The sequence below is a fragment of the Portunus trituberculatus genome, chromosome 8 (assembly GCF_017591435.1).
Source record: "Portunus trituberculatus isolate SZX2019 chromosome 8, ASM1759143v1, whole genome shotgun sequence".
Classification (NCBI taxonomy): Eukaryota; Metazoa; Arthropoda; class Malacostraca; order Decapoda; family Portunidae; genus Portunus; species Portunus trituberculatus.
In genome coordinates, this window is record NC_059262.1 from 5,312,501 (window position 1) to 5,337,500 (window position 25,000).

Below are 25,000 nucleotides of genomic sequence, written 5' to 3' on the forward strand. Positions count from 1 at the left end.
CCTCATTTTCTATATCCTTTCTCTTTTCTTCTTCTACTTTTTCCTCCTCATCCTATTTCCTCCTTTCTTCTTCCTCTTTTCTCTTTCCTCCTCTTCCTTTTCCTCCTTCCTCCTGCTCCTGCTAAGTGCTACCTCCTCCTCTCCATCTACCTCCTTCATGTTTCTCCTCCTTCCTCCTCTTTCCTTCCTGTTATTTCCTTTCTCATTATTTATCTTACATCCTCCTCCTCCTCCTCCTCCTGCTGAGTGGCGCCTCCTCCCGCAGGTGTGGTGGAGGAGGTGAAAGCCCTGGGCCTGAGTCACAGTTTGGAGGGTGAAGACCGGCTGTTCAGGGCTCATGGACACACGCTGGCTGAGATATTCACGCTGAGGGAGGGAATGTTTCCACGCATCCCAGACTTGGTGGTGTGGCCTGGTGAGTGTGTGTGTGTGTGTGTGAAGAGACGTGTGTTTACAGGTGTTTTTGTAAGAGAAATCTGTTTTTATTTTCGTGTGTGTGTTTTTACAAGAGAAATCTGTATTTTTTGCGTGTTTTTAGAAGAGGACGTGTGTCTGTGTGTTTCATGTTTCAGTATGTTTATTCACAACATTGATCATTTTACCCTGATCTAAATTTATATTCACTTCTTTCTCCTACTTCAAAACCCACCACTAACACCATCTCCTCCTCTTCCTCCTCCTACTCCACCACCACTGCCAGATGGACACAAGCAGGTGGAGAAGCTGGTGGAGCTGGCTGGGCGTCACCAGGTGGTCCTCATTCCTTTCGGCGGTGGCACCAGTGTCTCGGGGGCCCTGCTGTGTCCCGAGGAGGAGAGCAGGATGATCATCTCTCTCGACACTTCACAGATGGTAAACACAACCTTATTGCTTTGGCCAACTCTATAACTGTTAAGCTTTTCTCCTCCTCCTCCTGTTCCTTCTTCCTTTTCCTTCTTCCTCCTCCTTCTTCTTCCTCCTTCTTCTTCTTCTTCTTCTTCTTCTTCTTCTTCTTCTTCTTCTTCTTCTTCTTCTTCTTCTTCTTCTTCTTCTTCTTCTTCTTCTTCTTCTTCTTCTTCTTCTTCCTTCCTTTTCTTCCTTCCTTTTCTTTCCTTTCCCTTCCTTTCCTTTCCTTTCATTTCCTCTCTCCTCTTCTCTCCTCTCCTCTCCTACAGTCCTTCCTTCCTTTCTTCTTCCCTTCCCTTCCCTTCCACCACCTAAAAAAAAAAATAATAAATAAATAAATAGCTAAATAAACTGAAAGAAATCACTAAATACCACCACCACCACCACCACCACCACCACCACCACCACTCCCTCAACAGAACAGCATCATATGGGTGGACGAGAAGAACCTGACAGCGCGCATTGAGGCTGGCATCATCGGACAGGACCTTGGAGAGACAGCTGAGGGCTCGCGGGTTCACCTCCGGACACGAACCTGACTCGTACGAATTTTCCAGGTTCGTGTGTGGTTCAGATTGTGTTTATTTGATTGATTTGTTTTATTTATTTTTTTATTTTTTTTTCCTTTTTCGTGTTTGCGTGTTTTTTTTTTTTTTTTTTTTTTTTTTTTTTTTTTTTTTTTGTTTTTTTTTTTGTCTTTATCTAATTTAGTCTCTTCTCTCTCTCTCTTTCTCTCTCTCTCTCTCTCTCTCTCTCTCTCTCTCTCTCTCTCTCTCTCACACAGTCTCGGAGGTTGGGTGGCCACAAGAGCGTCAGGGATGAAGAAGAACATTTATGGCAACATTGAGGACTTGGTGGTGCAGGTGAGGGTGGTGACGCCCCGGGGAACTGTGGAGAGGTATGCTGCGGGCCTCGACTCTCCGCAGGGCCTGACATACAGCACTTCATCATGGGATCTGAAGGTGAGGCTGCTTGGGGCATCATGTCGGGATCAGCAAGCCATTTTAACCCCTTCAGTACTGGGATGCATTTTTACCTTGAGATTTGTGCACGATTAGACCATTTTATTGACGTTAGATAGGGTCTATGGAGGTCAGAAGATTAATGGTCACAGTCTTCACTATTTTAACTCCTTCAGTACTGGGACGCATTTTTACCTTGAGATTTGTGTACGATTAGACCATTTTATTGACATTAGCAAGGGTCTATAGAGGTCAGAAGAAAAAAAACCATTAAACACAAATTTTTACTAGTTTTCTCAATTTTCTCCTAAAAAAAAAAAAAAAAAGGAAAGCATTAAAATTCCCAAAAAAGCATTGATAAAATTCCCAATCCGTTTCTACCACACAGGTACATTTGGAGTGGTCACAGAGGTCACCCTGAAGATCCGCCCGCTGCCGCCAATTGTGCGGTACGGCTCCATTGCCTTCCCAGACTTCACTGCTGGTGTGAGGTGCATGAGGGAGGTGGCGCTGCAGAGGTGCCAGCCCGCCTCTATTCGACTCATGGACAACCAGCAGTTTAGATTTGGTGTGTGTGTGTGTGTGTGTGTGTGTGTGTGTGTGTGTGTGTGTGTGTGTGTGCGCGTGTTTGTTCTGTTACTTTGCACTCTTGTCTCACTCATATCTGATCCGACCTTAAGCCCCCTCCGCCATCCGCTCTTCTCTTACCCTTCCCCAGGTACCTCCCTTTCCTAACCCCCTGCCGCCGGGTGCGTTGAATGAGACATCATCATAAACACATGAATGACAATGCGGAGAAAAAATGTGTCCCGGAATGTGCAACAAAATGCCGGGGACAGACGAGGGACAAAGACCTGGTGTTAATCTAGTTTGGCTGTGCTTCTGTGTTCTGTCAATGTACAACTCTCTACCTGCATAGTCTGGTCATGTCACTCTACACTTTTTTTTATGCAAGAGTGTAAGGCAAGTGGTCAAGGCAACAAAAAAAAAAAAAAAAAGGCTCACTTGATTGCTGGTTCCCTTGAAGAATGATAGTTAGCCAAAAGTCTCATAGTCTTGTTCATTACCACTCTCTCAAGCCAAGCCCAGTCCTGTCACTCTACACTCTTGCCGTAGTCACCCTTCCTAGTTCTTTAGTCACCTTGGCTAGTTCATTGCCACTCCCTCAAGCAAAGTTCAGGTATGTCACTCTACACTCTTGTCTTCTCTCATGGTCTGTTTATTGCCACTCCCTTAAGCCAAGTCCAGTTATGTCACTCTACACTCTTATCTTCACCTCTCTTGTGTTGCTGCAGGTCACGCCCTCAAGCCGCCCACGGGTCTGATGGGGCTGCTGGTGGACGGTCTGAAGAAGGTGTACATCACGCGTATCAGAGGCTTCGATGTCAATAAGATGTGTGTGGCAACCCTGCTGTTCGAAGGTACTGCTGCTAACACTTCCTCACCTTGCCTAACCTTGCCTCACCTCACTTTGCCTAACATTGCCTTACCTTACCTTACCTTACTCAAAACTCCTCTCCACTTCAGGCTCGGAGCAGGAGGTGACAGCGCAGGAGAACCGTCTGTACAGCATTGCCCTGACCAGTGGGGGGGTACCAGCAGGGCAGCCAATGGGGAGAGAGGCTACATGTTAACCTTTGTGATTGCCTACATAAGGGTGAGAATCAAATACATGTGTTTTGGTGTCTTGGGCTCTCTTTTTATCTTTTTATCTTTGTTTGTACTTAAGGAAATGTTTACGAGAGTTTAAATTTTTCGTTTTTTTACTTGGAAATGTTTATGAGAGTTTAATTTTTAGTTTTTACTTACGGAAATGTTTATGAGAGTTTAATTTTTTGTTTGTACTTACGGAAATGTTTATGAGAGTTTAATTTTTTGTTTGTACTTACGGAAATATTTATAAGAGTTTAGTAGTTAATGTTCATGTAGTTATAAAGTTTGTCTTGAAGTGGAAAGAGTGAATAAGCTGTGGTAGGTGTGTTTGGGGTGTGTTTTGTAAGGTGTATTTGTGGTGATGGTTGTAAAGGTTCTTGTGGGAGACACTGGTTTTGAAGTGTGTGTTTGTGGTTTGAGTGGTGGTTCTGACAGGTTCTAGTGGAAGGTACATAGGTTTCTAAGAGTGTATTTGGGGTTTAAGTAATAGTTTAACAATAGTATCCATAGTTTAACAGGTTTTAATTAAAGGAAACTGTATTTATTGGTAGTCATGTCTGTTTAAGATTAGAATTGAATATTAAGGATGTGTTGGTGATTCCTGCAGGACCTTGGCTTCGACTACGGCATAGTGGCTGAGTCCTTTGAGACGTCGGTGCCCTGGGATCGCGTCTACACCCTCTGTCACAACGTCAAGCATCGCATCACCTCAGAGTGCAAGGGTGAGGGAGAGGGGAAGAAGGAGAGATATGGGGAGAGGGAGAAGGAGGGAGAGAAAGGGAGAGGGAGAGGGAAGTTGAGGACTAGAAGGGAAATACAAGAGAGAGAAATGAATGTAGTAGAGGGGGAAAAAGGAGAGTGGGAGAGGGAGAGAGAACTAAAAGGAAATGAGAAAGAGTGAGAGAAATGTGTGGAGGAATTAATTTAGTAGGAGAGAGAAAGGAGGGGAGGGAGAGGGAGAGAGGAGACATGCAATAGAAGAGAAATGAGAGAGAGAGGGGAAAAATAAGAGAGGAAACATTACCACTATCTAACTTAACCTAACCACTACTGTTATTAAAAGAAGGAAGAGAGAGAGAGTGAGAGAGAACCTAAGCTAACCTCACCTCACCTCACCACCCCCAGAGCGAGGCATCCGTCACACCTTCATCACCTGCCGAGTCACACAGACATACGACGCTGGTGCTTGTGTCTACTTCTACTTTGCCTTCAACTACCGTGGCTTGTCCGACCCCGTGCATGTCTACGAGGAGATCGAGGTGAGGCTGCAGTGCTTGATTGTGCTTGGCTTGTCTTGTCTTTAGTCTGTTTAAGCTTGCCATTGAGGTGAGGTTTGGCTGTCCATGTTTATTTAACCCCTTCAGTACTGGGATGCATTTTTACCTTGAGTTTTGGGTGATTAGATGATTTTGTTGATGTTAGGAAGGGTCTATGGAGGTCTTATCAATGGCCATAGTCGTCACTATTTTAATCCCTAATTGTAGGTAAAGATATGTTCCAGTATTGAAGGGGTTAAATCAAGAACATTCTTTATTTTTTACCTTCCCTTTTCAAATTAATCTTGCCTCTTTTTCTCCTCTTTAAAATCAGGAACACTATTTTTCTCAGTCAATGTATATACTACCTCCCACTGTCCAACCTCTCAATCTTTATCCTTTCTTCTATTTCAAGTCAAGAATGTTACTTTTTCCTCTTCCCTTTTAAAATTAATCATCTTTTTCCTTCCCTTTCAAATCAGGAACACTATTTTTCTCCAACCTCTCAATTTATTCTCCTCCGGTGGGCAGGGCAACGCGAGGAATGAGATTTTGGCGTGTGGGGGCAGCATCTCGCACCATCACGGCGTGGGGAAGGTGAGGAGGCAGTGGATGGGTCAGACTGTCTCAGCACCAGGTCTGGGAGCACTGAAGGCTGTCAAGGAATATTTTGACCCTAACAACATCTTCGCCAATGGAAATCTTTTCTAGGGTAATGGTTGGTGCGTGGCTTAAGGTGTGTGTGTGTGTGTGTGTGTGTGTGTGTGTGTGTGTGTTGGTGTGTCAGTATTTCATCTTCAGTTTAAAATTTCTCGTCTTTCATCGTCAAATTCTCTCGTCATTTCACTATTTCTCTTGTATCGTCTTAGTATTCTCATTGTATTTCATCGCGTCTCATTCCGACGTCTGTGTTCAGAAATGCCTTGCCCTCTCACTACGACAATTTTCCAAAGCCACAGAGACAACTAGCGGGGATTTCAAGACAGTTTCTCCTTTTAATAAACCAGAAATCTTACCAATCCACCACCAGAAAGAAATACCCTTAAAAACAGGAGTATCGTCAACTGGAGCCTTTGGAAAGCAGTGATGGTGAGAGAGCAAAGTGTTTCAGAATATAGGCCCTTGACTCGCCGCACTGCCAGACTGCCACACACGCCTTGACTGGTGTGTGGGAGTGTTGGAGTGCCAGGCCAGTGTGTTGTGTAGTACAGGGACTGCCACTTGTAGACCCCATGGCTTCCTGCACCAACACTTGTTTATTAGTACCTTTTATCAGATGGGGTCTTGCTAAGGGCTCTTGTGTGTGTGTGTGTGTGTGTGTGTGTGTTTTCAGTACAATGATAAGTACGCACATATTTCTTTTTTCTCTCACTTCTTTGTATATGTGTGTGTGTGTTTCAAGCATCAGTATATAGGCTTAGCTTTACTATAAACTACACACACACACACACACACACACACACACACACACACACACACACACACACACACACACACACTATTTAATCTTTCTATTTCTACCTTCCATTTCTCCTTGTGTGTGTGAGTGTGTGTGTGTGTTATCAGTCATTCACAAATCTTTACTCTTTACTTCTTGTATAGTGCATGGCCACAGTGCACAACCCACCATGTACACAGACCGAGAGTTGCTTGTATAAACACCTCAAACGATTACAAAGTCTCTAGAAGTGTGAACCAGTTTGATGAGTACAGTATGTCGAGTTTTTTGTCAGAATTCTAGTGAGCAGACAAGATTTAAGTCATACATCAGGGATTTGACTTAAATTAAAAAGTGTGTACTGGTTTTTTTGTCATATTTTAAGTTACGATGAATTTTGTGACTTCTCGGACAGATTTGACATTAATTTAAAAAGTGTGTACTGTTTTTTTTAGTCATATTTTTAAGTTCCGACGAATTTTGCAACTTCTCGGACAGATTTGACATTAATTTAAAAAGTGTGTATTATAGATTTTTGAGTCCTGTATTTTAAGTTCTGATGAATTTCGCAACTTCTCTGATGAAAAGTAAAGAGATTCATGCGTTTATAATTCCAGATAAGAGGAATTTTTAACCATTACTGTGAAAAATGCACAAAGAAATTCTAATGTGTGATTCCAGATAGGTTCCAGATATGGCTTAAAACTCTACAAAGAATTCCAGTATTTTGTGGGGGCTTTCTGGAATCGACATAGAGGATTCCAGGAAGATAATAGAGCAGTTTGTTTTTTTAAGGGATTTGAAACTATATATAAGGGATCCAATGCTATGTAGAGGATTCCAGGATTTCGTAAGATAATATAGCAGTTTGTTAACTATTTTAAGGGATTTGAGACCATATAGAAGGGATCCAATGCTGTGTGTAAGGGATCAAAGGGCCATTGTTGAGTTTAGTAAAGGTTCCAGGAGTTTTTTGGGGAGGTTTGAGAGTAATAAGTGTTTTTCTTTTTTCTTTTTTATTTATATAGTTAACCAAAGATTGTGTTTAGGGAATGTGTGTGGCAGTGTTTGGAGGGCTGGGTGGAGTGGGCTAAGTGTGTGTGTGTTTTTTTTTTTTTTTTTTTCAGTTAGTTTAGTATGTGTTGCTGTCTTGCCTCTCTGTTGATATTGTAAGGTGTGTGTGTGTGTGTGTGTGTGTGTGTGTGTGTTTGTTTTACTGTTTTTCGTTTTGTTTTCTCATTTTTATTGATTTTCTTTCTCTATAACTGGTGGTACTACTATTCCTCCCTCCCACCCCCCACCACCACCACCACCACCACCACCACCACCACCACTACTACTACTACTACTACTACTACTACTACTACTACTACTACTACTACTACTACTACTAAGGAAAACATGTAACTTATAAACACACATATCAAGTTAATTGTAAACTCAAATCATTCTTTAGTTAATTTTTCTGATTCCTTGTTTTTTTTTTTTTTTTTTTCTATTTTCTTCCTTTTCCTTTTCTTCCTCTCTCTCTCAATCTTTAGTTCCTTCCATTGTTTTTCTTTTTCTTTTTTCTTCCTTTTTTTCTTTTTTCTTCTCTCAATCTCAAATTCCTTTCTCTGGTTCCTTTGTTTCCTTTCTTCTTTCTTTCTTTCTCTCTTCCTTTCTTTTTCTTCCTCACTTTCCTTTTCTGGTTCATCTTTGGTTAATGTTTGTTCGTACATTTGTGTCTGTGATCCAAGCGTTCCTGTCTCAAGTTTCATCTCGTCTCGGTTAATTTGTCTCAGTTCCTCGTCTCTGCTCTCTGTTGTGCCGCGTGTGTGTGTGTGTGTGTGTGTGTTTGTGTTATATTATCATTCGTCTTATTATTATTAATGCACAAGGAAACACTTTATTTATGCTGTTTTTGGTAGGACGAGATGTGTGTGTGTGTGTGTGTGGTATAGTATCATTGTTATCCTAAGTTAATTAATGCATTTAGTTATTCATAAATTAATCGCTAAATAATGCAAGTCTTTCTCGTGGTGATGAAATTCGCTGTTCTTCTGGTTGTGATTCAGTTTGTGCGCTGTTAGTTTCTTATGGAGGTGCGTCTGTGTCTGTGTTGATGTTTGGAGTGTCATCTTGTTGTGCTATGGGAGTATTGAGGTGGTAAAGTGTGCACAAAATGATTAAAAAGTCTTGCAAGGGTGAACCAGTTTGAAAAGTACAGTATGTTGAGTTTATTTTAAGTGGTAAAGTGTACACAAAGTTACTGAAAAGTCTCTTAGGCTGAACCAATTTGAAAAGTACAGTATGTCAAGTTTTTATCAGAATTTTAGTGAGCAGACAAGATTAAAGTCACACAGCAGGGATTTGACCTAAATTCAAAAGTGCGTACAGATTTTTGAGCGGCTTATTATGAGTTTAGGTTGACGAAATGAGTGAACACAAAATTGAAGCATACAAGATTGAAGTCATAAGGATTGTGACTTTAATATAGAAAATGTGTACAGATTTTTTAGTTTGGGTTGACATAATGAAGGAACGCACAATTTAAGCAAGCACACAAAATTTAAGTCATGCCAAAGCAGTGTGACATTGATATAAAAAGTGTGTGTAGATTTGTGAGTGACATTCTAAGTTTGGTTGAGGTAATGAAGGATCTCTCTGCAGTCAGGTGTGTGGTGTTTGCATTAGTGGTTTAAAACTTATATATAATTTTCCTGTGAAATATTTGAAGTTAAAAGAGAAGAAGAAGAAGAAGAAGAAGAAGAAGCTACAATAACATCAACATTTGTCTTGACCAGTGACATGAAAATGATCTCTCTGCAGTCAGGTGTGTTGTGTTTGCATTATTAGTTTAAAATGTATGTATAATTTTCCTGTTAAATATTTGAAGTTAAGAAAGAGAAGGAGAAGAAGCTACAATAACATAAGCATCTGTCTTGACTAGTGATATAAAAACAATCTCTCTAAGTTTCCAGTCAGCTGTGTGGTTGAATGTACAAGTTTTCTATTAAGTATTGGGAGTGGAAAGAAAACGGGAGCCACGGTAATATGAAAAGTTTCTTGAGTCTAGTGGGTTTAAATAGATCTAAGTCTGTGCGTATTAACAATATAAGAATATGTAAAAGTTTCCTATTAGGTATTGGAAGTGGAAGAAAGAAAATGGGAGCTTCAGTAATATGAAAAGTTTGTGGAGTGTAACAGGTTGAAATGGATCTATGTTTGTATGCATTAATAGTGTGAAAATATGTAAAAGCTTCTTGTTATATATTGAAAGTGGAAGGAAGAAAATGAAAGCTACAATGATATGGAAAGTCTCGAGTGTAATAGTTTGAAGTGGATCTAAGTTTGCAAATATTCGTGGTTACAAAGGAAGAAAATGAATGATTAATATTACAAAGTTTTCCGAGTAATGATTTGAAATGTCTAAGTTTGCTTGAATTTGTGGTTTGAAAGGAAGAAAACAAGTGACAGTAATATTATAAAACTTTTCTTGATTGTAATTGTTTGAAATGAATCTGAGTTTATAAGTATTTGTGGCTTAAAAGTTTGTGTACGATTCTGGCAAATATTGGAGCTTAGACTAATACACACAGAAGTTTGTTAAAGATAAGTGTAAAAGTATCACATCCAAGGGGTCTCCAAGCGCACGGGTTCGAATCCTGTCCACGGTCTGAGTGCAGGTTGGGCTTCCTCACTCAGGGCAACGGTTTCCTAGCAGGTGGGCTTTGAGATAGGAGGTACCCTAAAAAGTATCCCCTTTAGCCCATAAATTCCCGTGAAAAGCCCACATGGTATAAATAAAAAATAAATAAATAAAAAAAAGTGAGTCGGGTGTTGTGAGTGTGGGTCAGTGTAGGTAAAAGATTGTACACATTTCCATTCAAGTATTGGAAGTAAAAATGCAAGAGTTTGTTGAAGATGACAAGTTTAACAAGTCTTTTTAAGTAACACAAGTATATATTAGTTTAAATTTCCAGAGAAGGAAGTAAAATAAGTGTATAAGCACAATCAAGGTACAAGTCAGCAAGTTTTCTCACATTTTGGTGATCTGTTGGTTAAAATGTTGCTCTGTCACGTCATCACCGGTAGTGTTGTTAAGCTACGAGATGTGTTGCGTCACCATGGCAACACTCAAGCCTGTATTCATAAGTCTTGCTCTCTCACTATGATAATTTTCCAAGGCCACAGAGACTAGCCAAGTTTTCAGGACAGTTTCTCCTTTGAATAAACTAGAAATCTTGCCAATCCACCACCAGAACTATAGAAATACCCTTAAAAACTTGAGTATCTTAAAAAAAATACGAGTATCTTCAGCTACAGCATTTGGGAAGTGGTGATGGTGAGAGAGCAAAGCGTTTCAGAATACAGGCCTTTGTGTGACGCAGTGAACAGTGAAGGTCCAGGACTTGATTAAAAGAGTATCTGCTTCATCTTATTTTACTTGAAGTTTTTCCCTCAATTGCAGTATCTGTTTCTTGATTTTATTTGGCATTTGTGTTGATTTAAAAGTGTCTGATTCCTTTTATGTGGCATCTTTTCTCCTCTATTGTTTACTTGAAGCCATGAACTGAGCTGTTGATTATCAAGTATCTGGTTCCTTCCTTTTCTCCTTTCTATTGTGACAGCATTGCCTTCTTGAAGCCATGAACTGAGGCTGTTTGTTGATTAAAAGTGTTTGATTCCTTTCTTTATGTGGCGTCTTATCTCTTTCTCCTTTATTGTCTATTTGAAGCCATGAACTAAGGCTGATAAAAAAGTCTGATTCCTTCTTTTATGTGGCATCTTTCATTCCCTCTATTGTCTCCTTGAAGCCATGAACTGAGCTGGTGATTAAAAGTGTCTGGTTGCTTTCCTGTATGTGGCATCTTTTGTCCTCTATTACCTATTTGAAGCTATGAACTGAGGCTGTTGATTAAAAAGGGTCTAATTCCTTCCTTTATGATGTGTCTTTTGTCTTCTCTCTCTATTTGAAGCCATGAACTGAGGCTGTTGATCATAAAGTGTCTGGTTCTTTCCTTTACATGGCATCTTTTCTCCTCTATTGTCTACTTGAAGCCATGAACTTAGAATATTGATTAAAAAGTCTGGTTCCTTCCTTTTATGGCATATTTTCTTGTCTATTGCCTACTTGAAGCCGTGAACTGAGGTGCTACACATGTTTTCTATCCCCCCAACACATTATTTGCTAGAGAAAACGGATCATGTCAAGATTAACAAACTCTCCAGCTCTCATTTCTCAGCTCCCCCTTCACACCTCTACCCAGTTGACATGACATGTGAATGAAAATATAACCCAAACTAACCTAACGGTAATTTTAACCTAACCTAAGCGATGTGAAAGTGAGGGTTAGGTTAGGTTAGGTTAGGTTTTGGGTTATATTTTCATTTACACGTATCAGCTGAGTCAGAGAGCTGTGAAGGGGAGTCCAGAAATGAGGAGAGCTGGAGGATTCATTAATCTTGACATGATCCTGGGGAAACTATTAACAGAAGGAAGGCAGAATAGTGTTTATCTTCTTACTTTACTACATCTGAGCCAAAACACATCTTCTACATCCCCAAGACACTTGACAAAACAAAAGGTGTTAACAAAGGCATCAAATCACAACACATTCATAAGTGTTTGATGTACGAGTAGCTCTGAACGATCCAAGCGCCATTCTCAGCGAAAACAGGAGCTCAAGGCGTCCACTTCCACTAGTTGTTGCTTAGATTAATCTCTCTAAACTTCAATTAAATGTTGCGTATCTAGTGGAAACGGATGCCTTAAGCTTTCATTTGTGCAGGAATACACGTTTTCGATGAAGATGGCACTTGGATCGTTCTCCTGCAGAGCTACTCATATTGTGAATACTTAGACTAACACTACATCTTCCTTCAGTAAATAATAGAACACTGTATCTTGATTCTATAAGAGTTTATGCCACTATAATGCTGACTCTTCCACCAAGGAACTACAAACAAGTGGGGGTTAGTTTTGGCTGCTAAGCTGTGACACAAATGCTGTACAGAGGCTGACAAAGTGGACTGTATCTTGATTCTATAAGAGTTTACACCACTATAATGCTGCCTCTCCCACCAAGGAGCTACAAACAAGTGGGGTTAGTTTCAGGTGCTGAGCTGTGACACAATTGCTGTACAGAGGCTGAGAGAGTGGTCATGTGGTAATGTGTTCTAGTAAAAGTAATTACAGGTAACTCTTGATTTATGCGTGTTTAATTTGCACGTTTTTATTGATACGCTACTGAAAAAATATTATAATTAATTAAATTTGCGCGATCGGTTTGCTTATATATGATTTGGACCACATCCCCCTTATTATCTGTTATTTCTTATGAGAATTTCAAGTTTGTTTTACGCGAATTTTGAAATACTCGATGCCTCTTGGAATGCTCTGGTGTAAATCAAGTTACCTGTAATGTTACCTGGCCTTCTTGGTTCAGCAATAGCAGTAATAGTGGTAGTAATTTATATCAGCTATTTCCATCCTTTATATCCCCAATACTGTGTCAGAGGAGTGTAAACATAACCTTTAACTAGGTCACATTCCTTCACTTCACATGTAAATTCACTAAACATCGTAATAGTTTATTTCAGCTATTTCCATCTTTTATATCCCCAGTACTGCCTTTGTGGGAGTGTAAACATAACTACCACTACTCAACATCACTTCACTTCACCCGTAAATCCTCTTAACATCGTAGTAGTTTATATCAGACAGCTATTTCCACTTTTTACATCCCCAGTACTGTGTTAGTGGGAGTGTAAACATAACCTTCACTACTCAACACTAACTAGTCAACATCACTTCCCTTCACCTGTAAATCCTCTTAACATTGTAGTACTTTATATTAGACAGCTACTTCCATCCTTTACATCCCCAATACTGTGTTAGTGGGAGTGTAAACATAACCTCCACTACTAAACACTAACTAGTTTATGTCACTTCACTTCACTGTAAATCCTCTTAACATCATAGTTTTTATCTCAGCTGTTTCCATTTTTTTACATCCCCAATACTGTCTTGAAGGGTAAACCTAACCTTCACATTCACAAGTCAACATTAACTATAGTCTGTCTGTAAAATGGCTCCTGGATTTCAAACCATTGTAATTGATTTGATGTGAATAATACTTTTCTCTTGATCAACGCACTTATTACAAGGACAGCTCACGGTTTGCCTCAAGATCTGACAACCACGCATTCCCAGACACACCATTCAAACCAAGACTCAAGAGCCACTTTAGAATAGACACACTATAGTTCACATCCCTTCACTTCACCCGTACATCCTCTTAACATCACTGCTTATGTTGACTGCACATCATACCCACATACCCACCACCACCACTAGCACCACCACCAGCACACACACCCATACCCACTCCAAGCTGATCCCTGGCCCTCTCACAGCCTGGCCCATAGTAAAGGTGTCTCTCAGGAAGTGGTGCACTCTGGCTTGTGTTGCACCTTGGCACTGATCCTTGTAGTGTCTCCCAGGAATGTTGTAGGAAGATGTCTACTGGTGGTGGTGGTGGTGGTGGCAGCGTGGTGGTGGTGGTTGGAACACATATCTCGGGAAAATAGGGTCAGACAGATCCAGTAAAGGTCTTGGGTGAGTGACTGGGTTCTGGTGCCAGGGATTAAGTTTAGTGTCTGATGGTAAGGCTTGGCTGAGATGCTGATAATAATGTGGGACGTAAGATTCACCCTGCCAGCCTGTGTCATATACCTGCTGCCCCCTGCCTCCTCCTGCCCCCTGCCATGTGTGCTGGTAGGGAGCAGGGTGCCTCTCGTCCCTGCCATACATTTCAGTCCTTGCAGTGCCGGCAGTGACAAGCGGACCGTAACTCACACCCTGGATATAGGTGGGTCTGTGTGTGGCTGTCGCTGCCTGTGTCTGTGAAGTGTGTGAGGTGTGGGTCTGTGGGGCCATGGGGTCTGTGTCTTGCTGGTGTGTGGCACTGGGATGTGTTGCCTGAAGGTGTGTTTCTGAAAGATGTGTCTCTCTGGAATGTGTCACCTGCAGATGTGTTTCTAAGGGATGTGTTGCCTGCAGATTTGTGTCTCTGGAATGTGTTGCCTGCAGGTGTGTTTCTAAGGGATGTGTGGCCCGCAGGTGTGTTTCTAAGGGATGTGTTGCCTGCAGATTTGTGTCTCTGGAATGTGTTGCCTGCATGTGTGTTTCTAAGGGATGTGTGGCCTGCAGGTGTGTGTCTCTGGGATGTGCGCCCCTTTGGTGTGTGTCCCTGGAGCAAGAACCTTTGTCAGTGTCCCAAGGTGAGTCTGCAAAGTATTCCAAGTACTTCAAAGGATTAATGACAACAGACTTGGGGCACTGAGAGACAGATGGCAGGCAGGCAGGTAATGGAGTCCTCTGGCTTTCCGACATCTTAGAATCATCATCAAACACCCAATCCATTCCTTCCTGGCCTTGACTAGACTCCATAGGTTCCTGCTGGGGTTCCTGAGGGTGCCAGTGCCTCTCAACGTTCCTCTGTAAGTTCTCATGGCGCTGGAGGAGACCCTGGGGACTTATAATAGTGGTGCCTGGACAGACCACCTTGCTAGTCACACCAGTGGTCTTGTCACACCTGGAGTCCTGGGAGGGGGGAGTTTTGAGCACATCTGGTCTTCTAAGTGGACCTGAGAGAGAAGAGTGTAAGAGAGAAGTGTTGTGTTACAGGCTGAGGGTCAAGATGTAGACTTAGAGGAGTAAATTGGCAAGTTTGTAGAAAAATATAGTGCATGAGGTGTTCAGTTTACTATTAGGCTTTAGCTAGGTATTATTAGGTATTAGAGGAAGTGTGGATGGTTTTAATTAACTGTGGGGCAGCAAGGATATACAGAACAAGGATGACAAACAAAAGAGCAGACATCATCATCATCATTTCCCTTTAACGTCTGCATTTTGCATTTAGAGTGGCATTGGATGGGCGACGACTGCTTTCCACAACTGGCAACCTTGTGCCATACAAAAGAGCAGACACAAGGATACAATGTAAAATAAAAGACAGACACAAGGATTGAATACAGATGATATATAAGAAAACCTGGAAAAGGAGAAGATGAGAGGCAACGAGTGAATATCTTACCTGTGTATTTATGGACTATTATAACTCTCGTAGATCCAGACCTTTGTGAATCTGTATTGGCAGTCTTGGTTTCTCTCTCCCTCTGCCTCTGCCTCTCCCTCTCCCTGCAAGACACATTAAGATGGAACACTCTAATAGTGAAAAAGATGGGTGAGATGAGTGTGTGTACGGATTAAATGTAGGAATGAACACTGGTTATACTGAATGGTGCTATGGAAAATGGTAGGAATGGCTGAGAGAAAGTAAGGTGCTGTCTCTGCAAAGGGATGGTGAGAGAAGCTGAAGTAGGGGTGTGTGTGTGTGTGTATAGATTAAATGCAATAAAGAGCACAGGTTATATTGAACACTGCTATGGTGGGGAATGGCTACAAGAGAAAGTGTGTTGTTGTTGTGTGTGTGTAAAGGGATAATGAGAGAAGGAAGTAGGTGTGTGTATAGATTAAATGCAACAAAGAACACTGATATGCTGAAAGTTGCTAGGATGAGAATGTGTGTGTGTGTGTGTGTGTGTAAAGTGATGATGAGAGATAAATTAGATGTGTATGGTTTAAATTTGGTGATGAACACTTGATTATACTAAATGCTGCTGAAAAGAGATGTAGGAATGGCTAAGAGAGAAAGTGTGTGTGTGTGTGTGTGTAAAGGAGTATTTTCAGTGAATTAATGCATTTCTAAGATTACAAAAGATGAACACTGACTCTCCTTACCCTTTATCATATTTCTGCTTGATTTTCCTAAGAAGTTCAGCGCTCATACCTGTGAAAAAAAAACAAGCAAATTAAAACTACCACTCCTTCTCTATCACACCTGCATGACCAACTTTCTCATACCTGTTCAAACATTAATAAATTTACAACTGAATCAACACATCAAAAAATTTCCCTCACTAAAATGAATTCTTGAAGCACCACCACCATCACACAAGCACCACTGAATCTTACCCCACAACACGACAGGACACTCACTAACCTGATGCTCTTGGTAGTTTCCTCCTTAATACCTTGTCCTGCCCCTCAATCACAGCCGCCATCAGGTATTCATAGAGGCGAGGCTGCTATAGAAAGGTCGACTTATGAAACCTTACTGAGAGATCTTGACCCTTTCAGTAGCATGATGCGCTTATTCATTCTAGTTACGATTTGGTGATTTTATACAGCTTCAGAAACTCATGTGGGGGATTAAAATAGTGAAGATTCTAGCCATTAATCTTCTGACCTCCATAGACCCTTCGTAATGTCAATAAAAAGGTCTAAACATACACAAATCTTAAGGATAAAAATATGATCCAGTACTGAAGGGGTTAAAATGGTGAAGACTGTGGCCATTAATCTTCTGACCTCCATAGACCCTTCGTAATGTCAATAAAAAAGGTCTAATCGTATACAAATCTTGAAGTACAAATGTATCCCAGTATTGAAGGGGTTAAAATAGTGAAGACTGTGGCCATTAATCTTCTGACTTCAATAAACTCTTCGTAATGTCAATAAAATGGTCTAATTGTACACAAATCTTAAGGAAAAAATGTGTCCCAGTACTGAAGGGGTTGAAATAGTGAAGACTCTCACCATTAATCTTCTGACTTCAATAAACCCTTCATAATATCAATAAAAAGGTCTAATTATACACAAATCTTAAGGTAAAAATGTGTCCCAGTACTGAAGGGGTTAAAGCTTGAAATCATAACTTTACAAACACACAAGAATCTACCAGCTTTTCCGAGGCGAGGTTGCTATGGAAAGGCTGACTAATGAAACCACACTGAAGGCTTTGAAGTTTGAAATCGTATCAACTTTACAACAAATAAGAAATGAAACGGACATTACTTTTTCTTCTATTTTACTTCTTTATCATTTAACTCCTTCAGTACTGGGGCACATTTTTACCTTGAGATTTGTGTATGATTAGACCATTTTATTTACATTAAGAAGGGTCTATGGAGGGTGGAATATCAATAGCTAGAGTCTTCACTATTTTAATCCCCCACATAAGTTTCTGAAGCTGTATAAAATCACCAAATAGCAAATAGAATAAATACAGAAACACATCATGGTACAGAAGGGGTCAAGCTTAAAATAATAACTTCACAACAAATAAGCAAATAAATAAGAAATAAACTAATGTGACTTTTCCTTCTTTACTTCATTTAACATCCTTTTCACCGTCACTGTGGCTGAACATGCAGTGACTCTCCTATCCCATCCTTGAGTCATCTTTCTGAATTGAAGCATATCTTTACAACAACTTTCATCACACTGTACACTTCCAATTCATTCTTACCTTCACTGCAGGCTTGGTCACCTTCCCCTCTGCCTTCCCACTTGCCTCTGATGGTGCCAATCCCAAACGCAGGCCTGTAAAATGTAGGCTATTGAAGGAATGCTGTGTATTGGGTAGTTATATTCACAGTTTCAGCAGTGACAGTCAAAATTCCCAAATGCAGCCTTGTAAACTGTAAACAATTAAAAGAAAGTTGTGTATAGATAGTTTTATGCACAATTTAGTTGTGAAAGTATTGGATAAACCTCATGTTGGCCCAGGAATACGTTTTTTTTTATCTATTTCGATAAATTAGTGAAAATAGTAAATCTCAAACACACCCCTGTAAAATGAAAACGATTGAAAGAAAGTTGTGTTTGAGATAGTTATATGCACAGTTAGGTAGTTTAAGTAGCAAATAAATCTTACGTTGGCCCAGGAATACTTTTTTTTTTTTTTTTTTTTTTTTTTTTTTATTTCAACAAGGTAGTGAAAATAGTAAATCTCAAACACAGTTCTGTAAAATGAAAACAATTAAAAAAAAAAAGTTGTGTTTGAGGTAGTTATATGCACAGCTGAGTGAAGATAGTGGAAAAGTCTCACGCTGGCCCAGGAATACATTTTTACTCTTTCAACAAGGTAGTGAAAATTGTAAGTCCAAACACAGCCCTGTAAAATGTAGACGATTGAAAGAAAGTTATTTATGAGGTAGTTATATGTGCAGCTGAGTGAAGGTAGTGGATAAATCTCAAGTTGATCCAGGAATACATTTTTTCATCTATTTCAACAGAGTAGTGAATGTAGTAAACCCCAAACGCAGCACTGTAAAATGTAAAGGATTGAAAGAAAGTTGTGTACAGGGCAGTTATATACATGGTTGAGTGAAGGTAGTGGATAAGTCTCATGTTGGCCCAGGAATACGTTTTTTTTACTCTTTCGACAAAGTAGTGACAGTAGTATTTCCCAAACGCAGCTCTGTAAAATGTAAACGATTGAAAGAAAGTTGTGTTTGAGGTAATTATATTCATAGTTTAGTAGTGAAAGTATTAAATAAACCTCACATTGGCCTAGGAATATGTTTTTTTACTGTTTCGATAAAGATTTATTGAAACGTTTAATTAATAATAATACATTCCTGGATCAACCCAAGATGCATCACTTCCTACTTGATAAACTGCTTCCTGGTGGTGGTGGTGGTGGTGGTGGTGGTGGTGGTGGTGGTGGTGGTGGTGGTTTGGTCTTCTCCCTAGCAGGTTTAAGCAGGCTGTGGTCTCTCGGTCTCTCTGCTGGTATGTCACTGCTCCTCTGCTTAAACTGAAGTGGTGAAAGGTTAAAATATTAGTGTTTTGGTTTATTTGGGTTATTTATCATGTCTTTATTTTATTTTTTCTGTTGTGTGAAAGGTTGACAGTGTTTTGGTCTGTTTTTTTTGTTATTAATCTTGTTTTTATTTTATTTTACTATTTGGTGGAAGGTTAAAATGTTAGTGTTTCTGTTTATTTTTCTTATCGATCATGTTTTCATTTTTCCTATTTTGTGAAAGGTTGACATGTTGGTTTGTTTTGGCTAATTATGATTTCATTGTTTGCCTTTGTTTAGTGTCGTATCGCTACCTTGTCCGAGGAATCAGCAGGTGTGGGTGTGTGTGGGCTGGAGCTGCTGTCTAGGCTGGAATTGTTGGATTGTACCAGTGTCAGTGTGCCTGGAAGAGCGATACAGTTCAGTACACACACACATACATACACACACACACACAGTCACAATAGTAGTAGTAGCAGTAGTAGTAATGGTTTGACACATATACACACAGTAACAGTAGTAGTAGTAGTAGTTTAATTTCTCTCTCTCTCTCTCTCTCTCTCACACACACACACACACACACACACACACACACACACACACACACACACACACACACAGTTTAGTTATCCACATAGGACAGTGAACATCTGGAACAACTTGAAAACAGAAAGTGTGCACAAATTTAAGGAAGAAGTGGATAAAACTAGGTATGGAGACAGGTCACTATGAGCCCCACTCGAACCCTGCAATATACAACTACGTAAATACACACACACATATACACACCTTCTCGCTCCTCCAGTAGCCAGCGACTCCCTCTCTTCATAGGTAGAAAGTAGCGTTTCGGGGACACTGTCTTGGGGGGCTGTGTAGGTGGAGGGGCCAGTGACAAAGAGACTCCAGCTCCAGCAATAATGTCTGATAGATTTGCCTTTGCCTTTGCTTCTGTTTCTGCAGTCATGTTGATGTTTTCTGTGGATGTAGTGAGTGTCTGAGTGTTTGGAAGTGTCTGGTGTGAAAACTGGGATAAATTGAATGTTTCTGAGAGTATTTTGAGTTTTTTTTTTTTTTAAGTGTCTGGTGTGAAAACTGATATATATTAGGTGTTTGAGTGTATTTTTAATGTTTTGAGTGTGTTTGGAGTGTGGTTGATGGAAGTATCAGGATATAGTGAGTGTTTGAGTGTGTTTTGAGTGCATTTTGAAGTGTCTGGTGTGAAAACTGGAATATATTGCGTTTGAGTGTGTTTGGAATGTGTTTGGAAGTGTACTGAGTGAAAACTGGAATATATTGAAAGTTTGAGTGTGTTTTGAGTGTGTTTGGAAGTGTACTGAAAGAAAAATGGAATATATTGAGATTTTGAGTGTGTTTTGAAGTATCTGGTGTGAAAAAAATCCTTAATAACTAGCAAACATTTCCTGGAGACTAAATCATAAGTCTTGTTCAACTATTTCTGAAACCATCCTTGAAAACTCTTATGGCTTTCAGTACAGCCTCTTAAATCAACCAGTCTTATTTAACTATCACTAGAATCACAAAAAATACCCTTGAAAAATGCCAATAACTTTCTTTGAGACTGCTAAAAGCTGGAAAAAGGCTGAAAAAATCGACAGTAGCCATATATATATAGTCCATATATGAACAGACACAATGACACACCTCTTGCCACATTTCCGGGACATTGGGAACGTATGTAAATCTTCCTCTGCATCTGAAATGAAAAATGAATCAATATATGTAAAATCAATTAACCTCTTCATTAACAGGACATGTTTTCATATTCTGCTTACTATTTGGCAATTTTACACAGCTTTAGAAACTTATGTGTGGATTGAAATAGTGAAGACTCTGGCCATTAACCTTCTGACCTCCATAGATCCTTCCTAATGTCAATAAAATTGTCTAATCACACCCAAATTCAAGGTAAAAATGTGTTCCAGTACTGAAGAAGTCAGGTCTCTTCTACTCTGTCACTCTAAGAACCAAATCCTTCCTATTAATCTTTATTCTAACTTTATCTAACTTAAACCCATCTTGTTCTACTCTACTTACCCTGAGAACTGTACTGTCACCCTTGTCATGTCCCTTATACCACTTATAGACCCTCAACCAGACCTCTTAATCTTACAGACCTCCATCAGAACCTCAATTAATCTTATCTAACTCGAAAAACTGTAGTAACACCCTAAAAATAGTAGTGTCACGCTTGTCATGGCCCTTAAATCACTTACAGACCCCAACGTAATCTTACAGACCTCCACTAGATCCTCTCTTAATCTTATCCAACTCTACTAACCCTAAAAACTGTGGTGTTACCCTTGTTTAGCCCCTTATACCACTTAAAGACCCACCATTACACCTTTATTTAGTTTAAAGACCTCCACTAGACCCCCTCTTAATCTTAGACCTCTATCAAAACCTAAATTAATCTTATTCTATTCTACTACCCTAATATGTCCCTTATACCACTTAAAATCCCCTTCAGATCCTTTCTTAATTTACATCTAACCTCCCTTCTCATTCTGGAGAGAGAGAGAGAGAGAGAGGGCTTACGGTCACTCTCTGGTTGGTAACACTCCTTCCTTCACTCCTGCCTTCCTCCAGCAAAGCCTGAAGAAGTGAAGCAAGGGTTAAGTCATATTCTGAAAAGTGTTGCTGTTTTAATTTCATCTCATATTGGAGAGAGAGAGAGAGAGAGAGAGAGAGAGAGAGAGAGAGAGAGAGAGAGAGAGAGAGAGATTGGGCAAGGAGACTGATAGCTATAGATAAAGGGATTAACAAAAGATAGATAGATAGATAGATAGATAGATAGATAGATAGATAGATAGATAGATAGACAGACAGACAGACAGACAGACAGACAGACAGACAGACAGACAGACAGACAGACAGACAGACAGACAGACAGACAGACAGACAGACAGACAGACAGATAGATAGATAGATAGATAGACAGACAGACAGACAGACAGGCAGATAGATAGATAGATAGATAGATAGATAGACAGACAGACAGACATGTAGGTAGCCAAATCAACACATATAAAGATAGGCAGATAGATAAAGAAGCATACATAGATATAGATAGATAGACATTAATAGATACAGCCTCACCTTCTCAGCTTCCTTGTATCTGCGCACCTCGGCTTGCATAACGCTTCCTTCGCTTCTAGATGTCTTCCTGCCCTGTTCAGAGAGAGAGAGAGAGAGAGAGGAACATTCACTACACACTATTCGCCTTCCATCACTATTTCCGCGTCATTATTTGTGTTATACTAGTTGAAAGTAATCAGTTGTTTCTTTACCTTCCTCCTCGTGTGTCTCTGCCGCGTCGCCTCCTCTTCCTCCTCTCGTGCGCTCTCAGTCTGTTCCTCTCCATGCCTTCCTGTGTGTTGCGGAAGACTGTTGAAAAAGATAATTTATTGTTTCATTTATCTATTCATCCATTTATCAGTCTTTATCTATTCATATGTCTATTTATTTCCAGATATATGTTTTTACTCAGTCTTTTAAATAATAGATTACTTTCTAGACTACATGGTGTTTGGATTTTTATTGTTATTTTAGTGTGTGTTTAGGGAGCACCAGCATCGTTACCTTAACTCGGCAGCGTCCTCCAATTGTAATCCAGTGGACCTTTCAGTCTCTCCATCTGTCCATTCATATCACTCAGTCTGTCTTTAAAATGAGGCAAACACTTCAATTACTTTCACAATAAATTACATAATGTTCTACTTCTCTGGTGTGACTTGGGAAGCATAAATAGTTAATCCCGTAACTGTAAAGTCTCGCCTTTGAATCGTTTGTGGTTTTAGTTATTGTCTGTTTATCCAAGTTTGTCTTCAAAATGAGACAAACACATCCAGTTACTCTTTTCTTTGTAATATTGAGTGTGTGGTCTAAGGAAGCAGTAATACCTTAGTTGGACCTGTCAACACGTGTTCTCGCCGGATGTAAATATTGCGTTTAGTTATTGTTTCTGTTTTTCCAAGTTAGTCTGTCTTCAAAATGAGACAAACACATCCAGTTACTCTTTTTTTTTAATATTGAATGATGTTTTTAGTTCTGTTGTATGGTTTAACGAAGCACTAATACCTTACTTGGGAGATGCGTAAGACAGCAGCCTCATGGGACCTGGGACCTGCCAACACGTGTTCTCCTCGCCAGATGTAAATATTGCGTTCAGGAAAGCGTCAACATTCACCAAAAACTCCTCCTCTTCAGAAAAAAAAAGAAAAAAAGCTAGGGTACCTTGTGTAAAAAAAAAAAAAACTGTTACGAAAAAAAGAAATATTACTAGTGTGACCCTAGCATTAATGTGTAGCCCCTCAAAACACCACTATTACTACTACACTGAATATATTGTAGGTGATAATACATTTTTCCCTCCATCCAATGCGCTAACCTTTCTCGTGAGTCTTTCATATGGTACCTTATGAAATGCTTTAGTAAAATGTAGGTATAGGATGTTATAACTATGAATAAAGTGTTGTTCGGCGGTGTCTCGCTGCACTGGTGCGCTACACCGCCACTGCCGTGACAAAGTTTTAGAGTGACAAGACGGTTGTTTGTGTGATTGTAGTGACATATTAACAACATTTGTACATTACTGATAGGAGAAAGACTCTTGAAAATGTTTGTCATGAAAGGAAAGCGCTTGAGAATATTGTACTAGTTATACTGAGACTTGTTAAATAGAGAGTGAGAGACCTAACCTAACCTAACCTAACCTAACCTAACCTAACCTATCCTATCCTATCCTATCCTATCCTATCCTATCCTAACCTAACCTAACCTAACCTAACCTAACCTAACCTAACCTAGCCTAACCTAACCTAACCTAACCTATCTAGCCCTAACCTAACCTAGAGACTACGAGTGTGTCACCAGCCACCACCTGAAGGTGTGATGGGTGGTGGCCTGCGTGGCGGTGACGGTGTGGTGTAGCTTGTGGTGACCCTCCATGAGTGGTGGTCGATGTGGTGTGTCGTGGTGGTGCTCCGTGGCAGTAGACTCACAACCACTCCAGGGTCACGTGGTACATAACAAAGGTGAAGGCCATGGCCTGCGCACACCGCAGCAGGCTGTTCACTAGGGCCCTGCCACCCCGCGGGATATCCTTCCCCTGCTTGGATGGGGACGGAATGGAAGACTGCAAGACATCAGAGGACCTCCTGCGGGCTCTCCTCCTGTGGCGGAGCTGGGCCTGGGAGCGGCCCACCTCGCCATCCCCGAGGTCACGGTGTAGGACCTCGGAGATCTCGCCAGTCTGAGGAATAAGTTCCCTTTCTTGAGAAGACTGGCCTTGGGGAGCGGCCCACCTCTGGCCATCCCCGAGGTCACGGTGTACGACCTCTTGTGTCAGGCTGGCCACGGTTTCGTCAGCCTGAAAGATGTGTTCCCTTTCCTGCCGGGGCTGGGCCTGGAGAGCGGCCCGCCTCCGGCCATCCCCAAGGTCTATCAGGGTGACCTTGGGGGTGAGGACACAGTACGTGACCTCAGTGATCAGGCTTGCTCCAGCGTTGGTGTACACAGCGTATGGAGGCAGGATGAGCTGGATTTCACCAGCCTGGGGGAGCAGGCTGGCGTGCTGCTCATTGTTTGATGGTTCCTGCTTGTCCTCCTTGGTTGTCTTTGGCTCGTTCAGGAGCTTTCTGCTGTAGAACACTGCGACAGAGGCTTGGTCTTGGGCCCCGCCAGCGCCGCCTGCTGCATCCCCAGCCTTGAGGCTGAAGAAGAGCGCAGAGCGGCGCCCGATCCTGTTTGTTTTGAGACCCGCCAGCAGGTCGGCCAGCGGGATCTCACGGCGGGCCACGAGAGTGTCTCCCGCCAGGATGTCCACCCTGACGGGCGTGGCCCCGTCCTTCTTGGTGACCTTCCCAACGGCCACCAAGGTCATGCGGGCAGACCTGTGCTGGCCTGCCCCGTCCCCCGCGCTGGGGAACCTGAAGTCCCCCAGCAGGCGCCGGCCTCCCTTGCCTCTGCTGCGGGGCAGACAGAGGGTGAGGCGGTCGGCGCCGCCACACTGGCCCACCACCTCCAGGTGGGCACACACCTTGAGAGTGCTGCACCCCTGCCCCATTGCTCCAATCAATTTGTTTTCTTGTTTTACTTTCTTCGCTTTGATATGAATTGAAATGTTTCCTCGGAGCAGTTTTGCCAAAA

At 41.1% G+C, this 25,000-nt stretch overlaps 3 protein-coding genes across 3 annotated transcripts in view; 1 reads left to right on the forward strand and 2 right to left on the reverse strand.

Annotated features, from left to right (window-relative positions):
- Positions 1–6,852, forward strand: part of LOC123501105 (alkyldihydroxyacetonephosphate synthase, peroxisomal-like) — an 11,027-nt gene extending 4,175 nt beyond the window's left edge. The window contains 13 exon segments of the mRNA XM_045249690.1: positions 266–415; positions 701–852; positions 1,305–1,373; positions 1,375–1,442; positions 1,670–1,785; positions 1,788–1,847; positions 2,236–2,415; positions 3,143–3,268; positions 3,375–3,449; positions 3,452–3,504; positions 4,108–4,222; positions 4,626–4,759; positions 5,288–6,852. Coding sequence (XP_045105625.1) covers positions 266–415; positions 701–852; positions 1,305–1,373; positions 1,375–1,442; positions 1,670–1,785; positions 1,788–1,847; positions 2,236–2,415; positions 3,143–3,268; positions 3,375–3,449; positions 3,452–3,504; positions 4,108–4,222; positions 4,626–4,759; positions 5,288–5,467 — 1,478 coding nt within the window. The 3' untranslated portion in view covers positions 5,468–6,852.
- Positions 6,853–12,865: 6,013 nt separating this feature from the next.
- Positions 12,866–15,416, reverse strand: LOC123501107. The gene is made up of 2 exons (XM_045249692.1): positions 15,278–15,416; positions 12,866–14,828 (listed from the first exon to the last, which is right to left on the reverse strand). The coding sequence occupies exon 2, from the start codon at positions 14,629–14,631 to the stop codon at positions 13,702–13,704; it is 930 nt and encodes a 309-aa protein (XP_045105627.1). The 5' UTR covers positions 14,632–14,828; positions 15,278–15,416; the 3' UTR covers positions 12,866–13,701.
- Positions 15,417–15,920: 504 nt separating this feature from the next.
- On the reverse strand, positions 15,921–22,634 carry LOC123501109 (formin-like protein 3). Its single transcript, XM_045249694.1, has 11 exons — positions 22,433–22,634; positions 22,141–22,237; positions 21,950–22,021; positions 21,389–21,445; positions 20,495–20,546; positions 19,622–19,807; positions 19,147–19,235; positions 18,700–18,847; positions 17,555–17,628; positions 16,247–16,331; positions 15,921–16,033 (listed from the first exon to the last, which is right to left on the reverse strand). The coding sequence occupies exons 3-11, from the start codon at positions 21,986–21,988 to the stop codon at positions 15,981–15,983; spliced, it is 783 nt and encodes a 260-aa protein (XP_045105629.1). The 5' UTR covers positions 21,989–22,021; positions 22,141–22,237; positions 22,433–22,634; the 3' UTR covers positions 15,921–15,980.
- Positions 22,635–25,000: the final 2,366 nt, after the last annotated feature.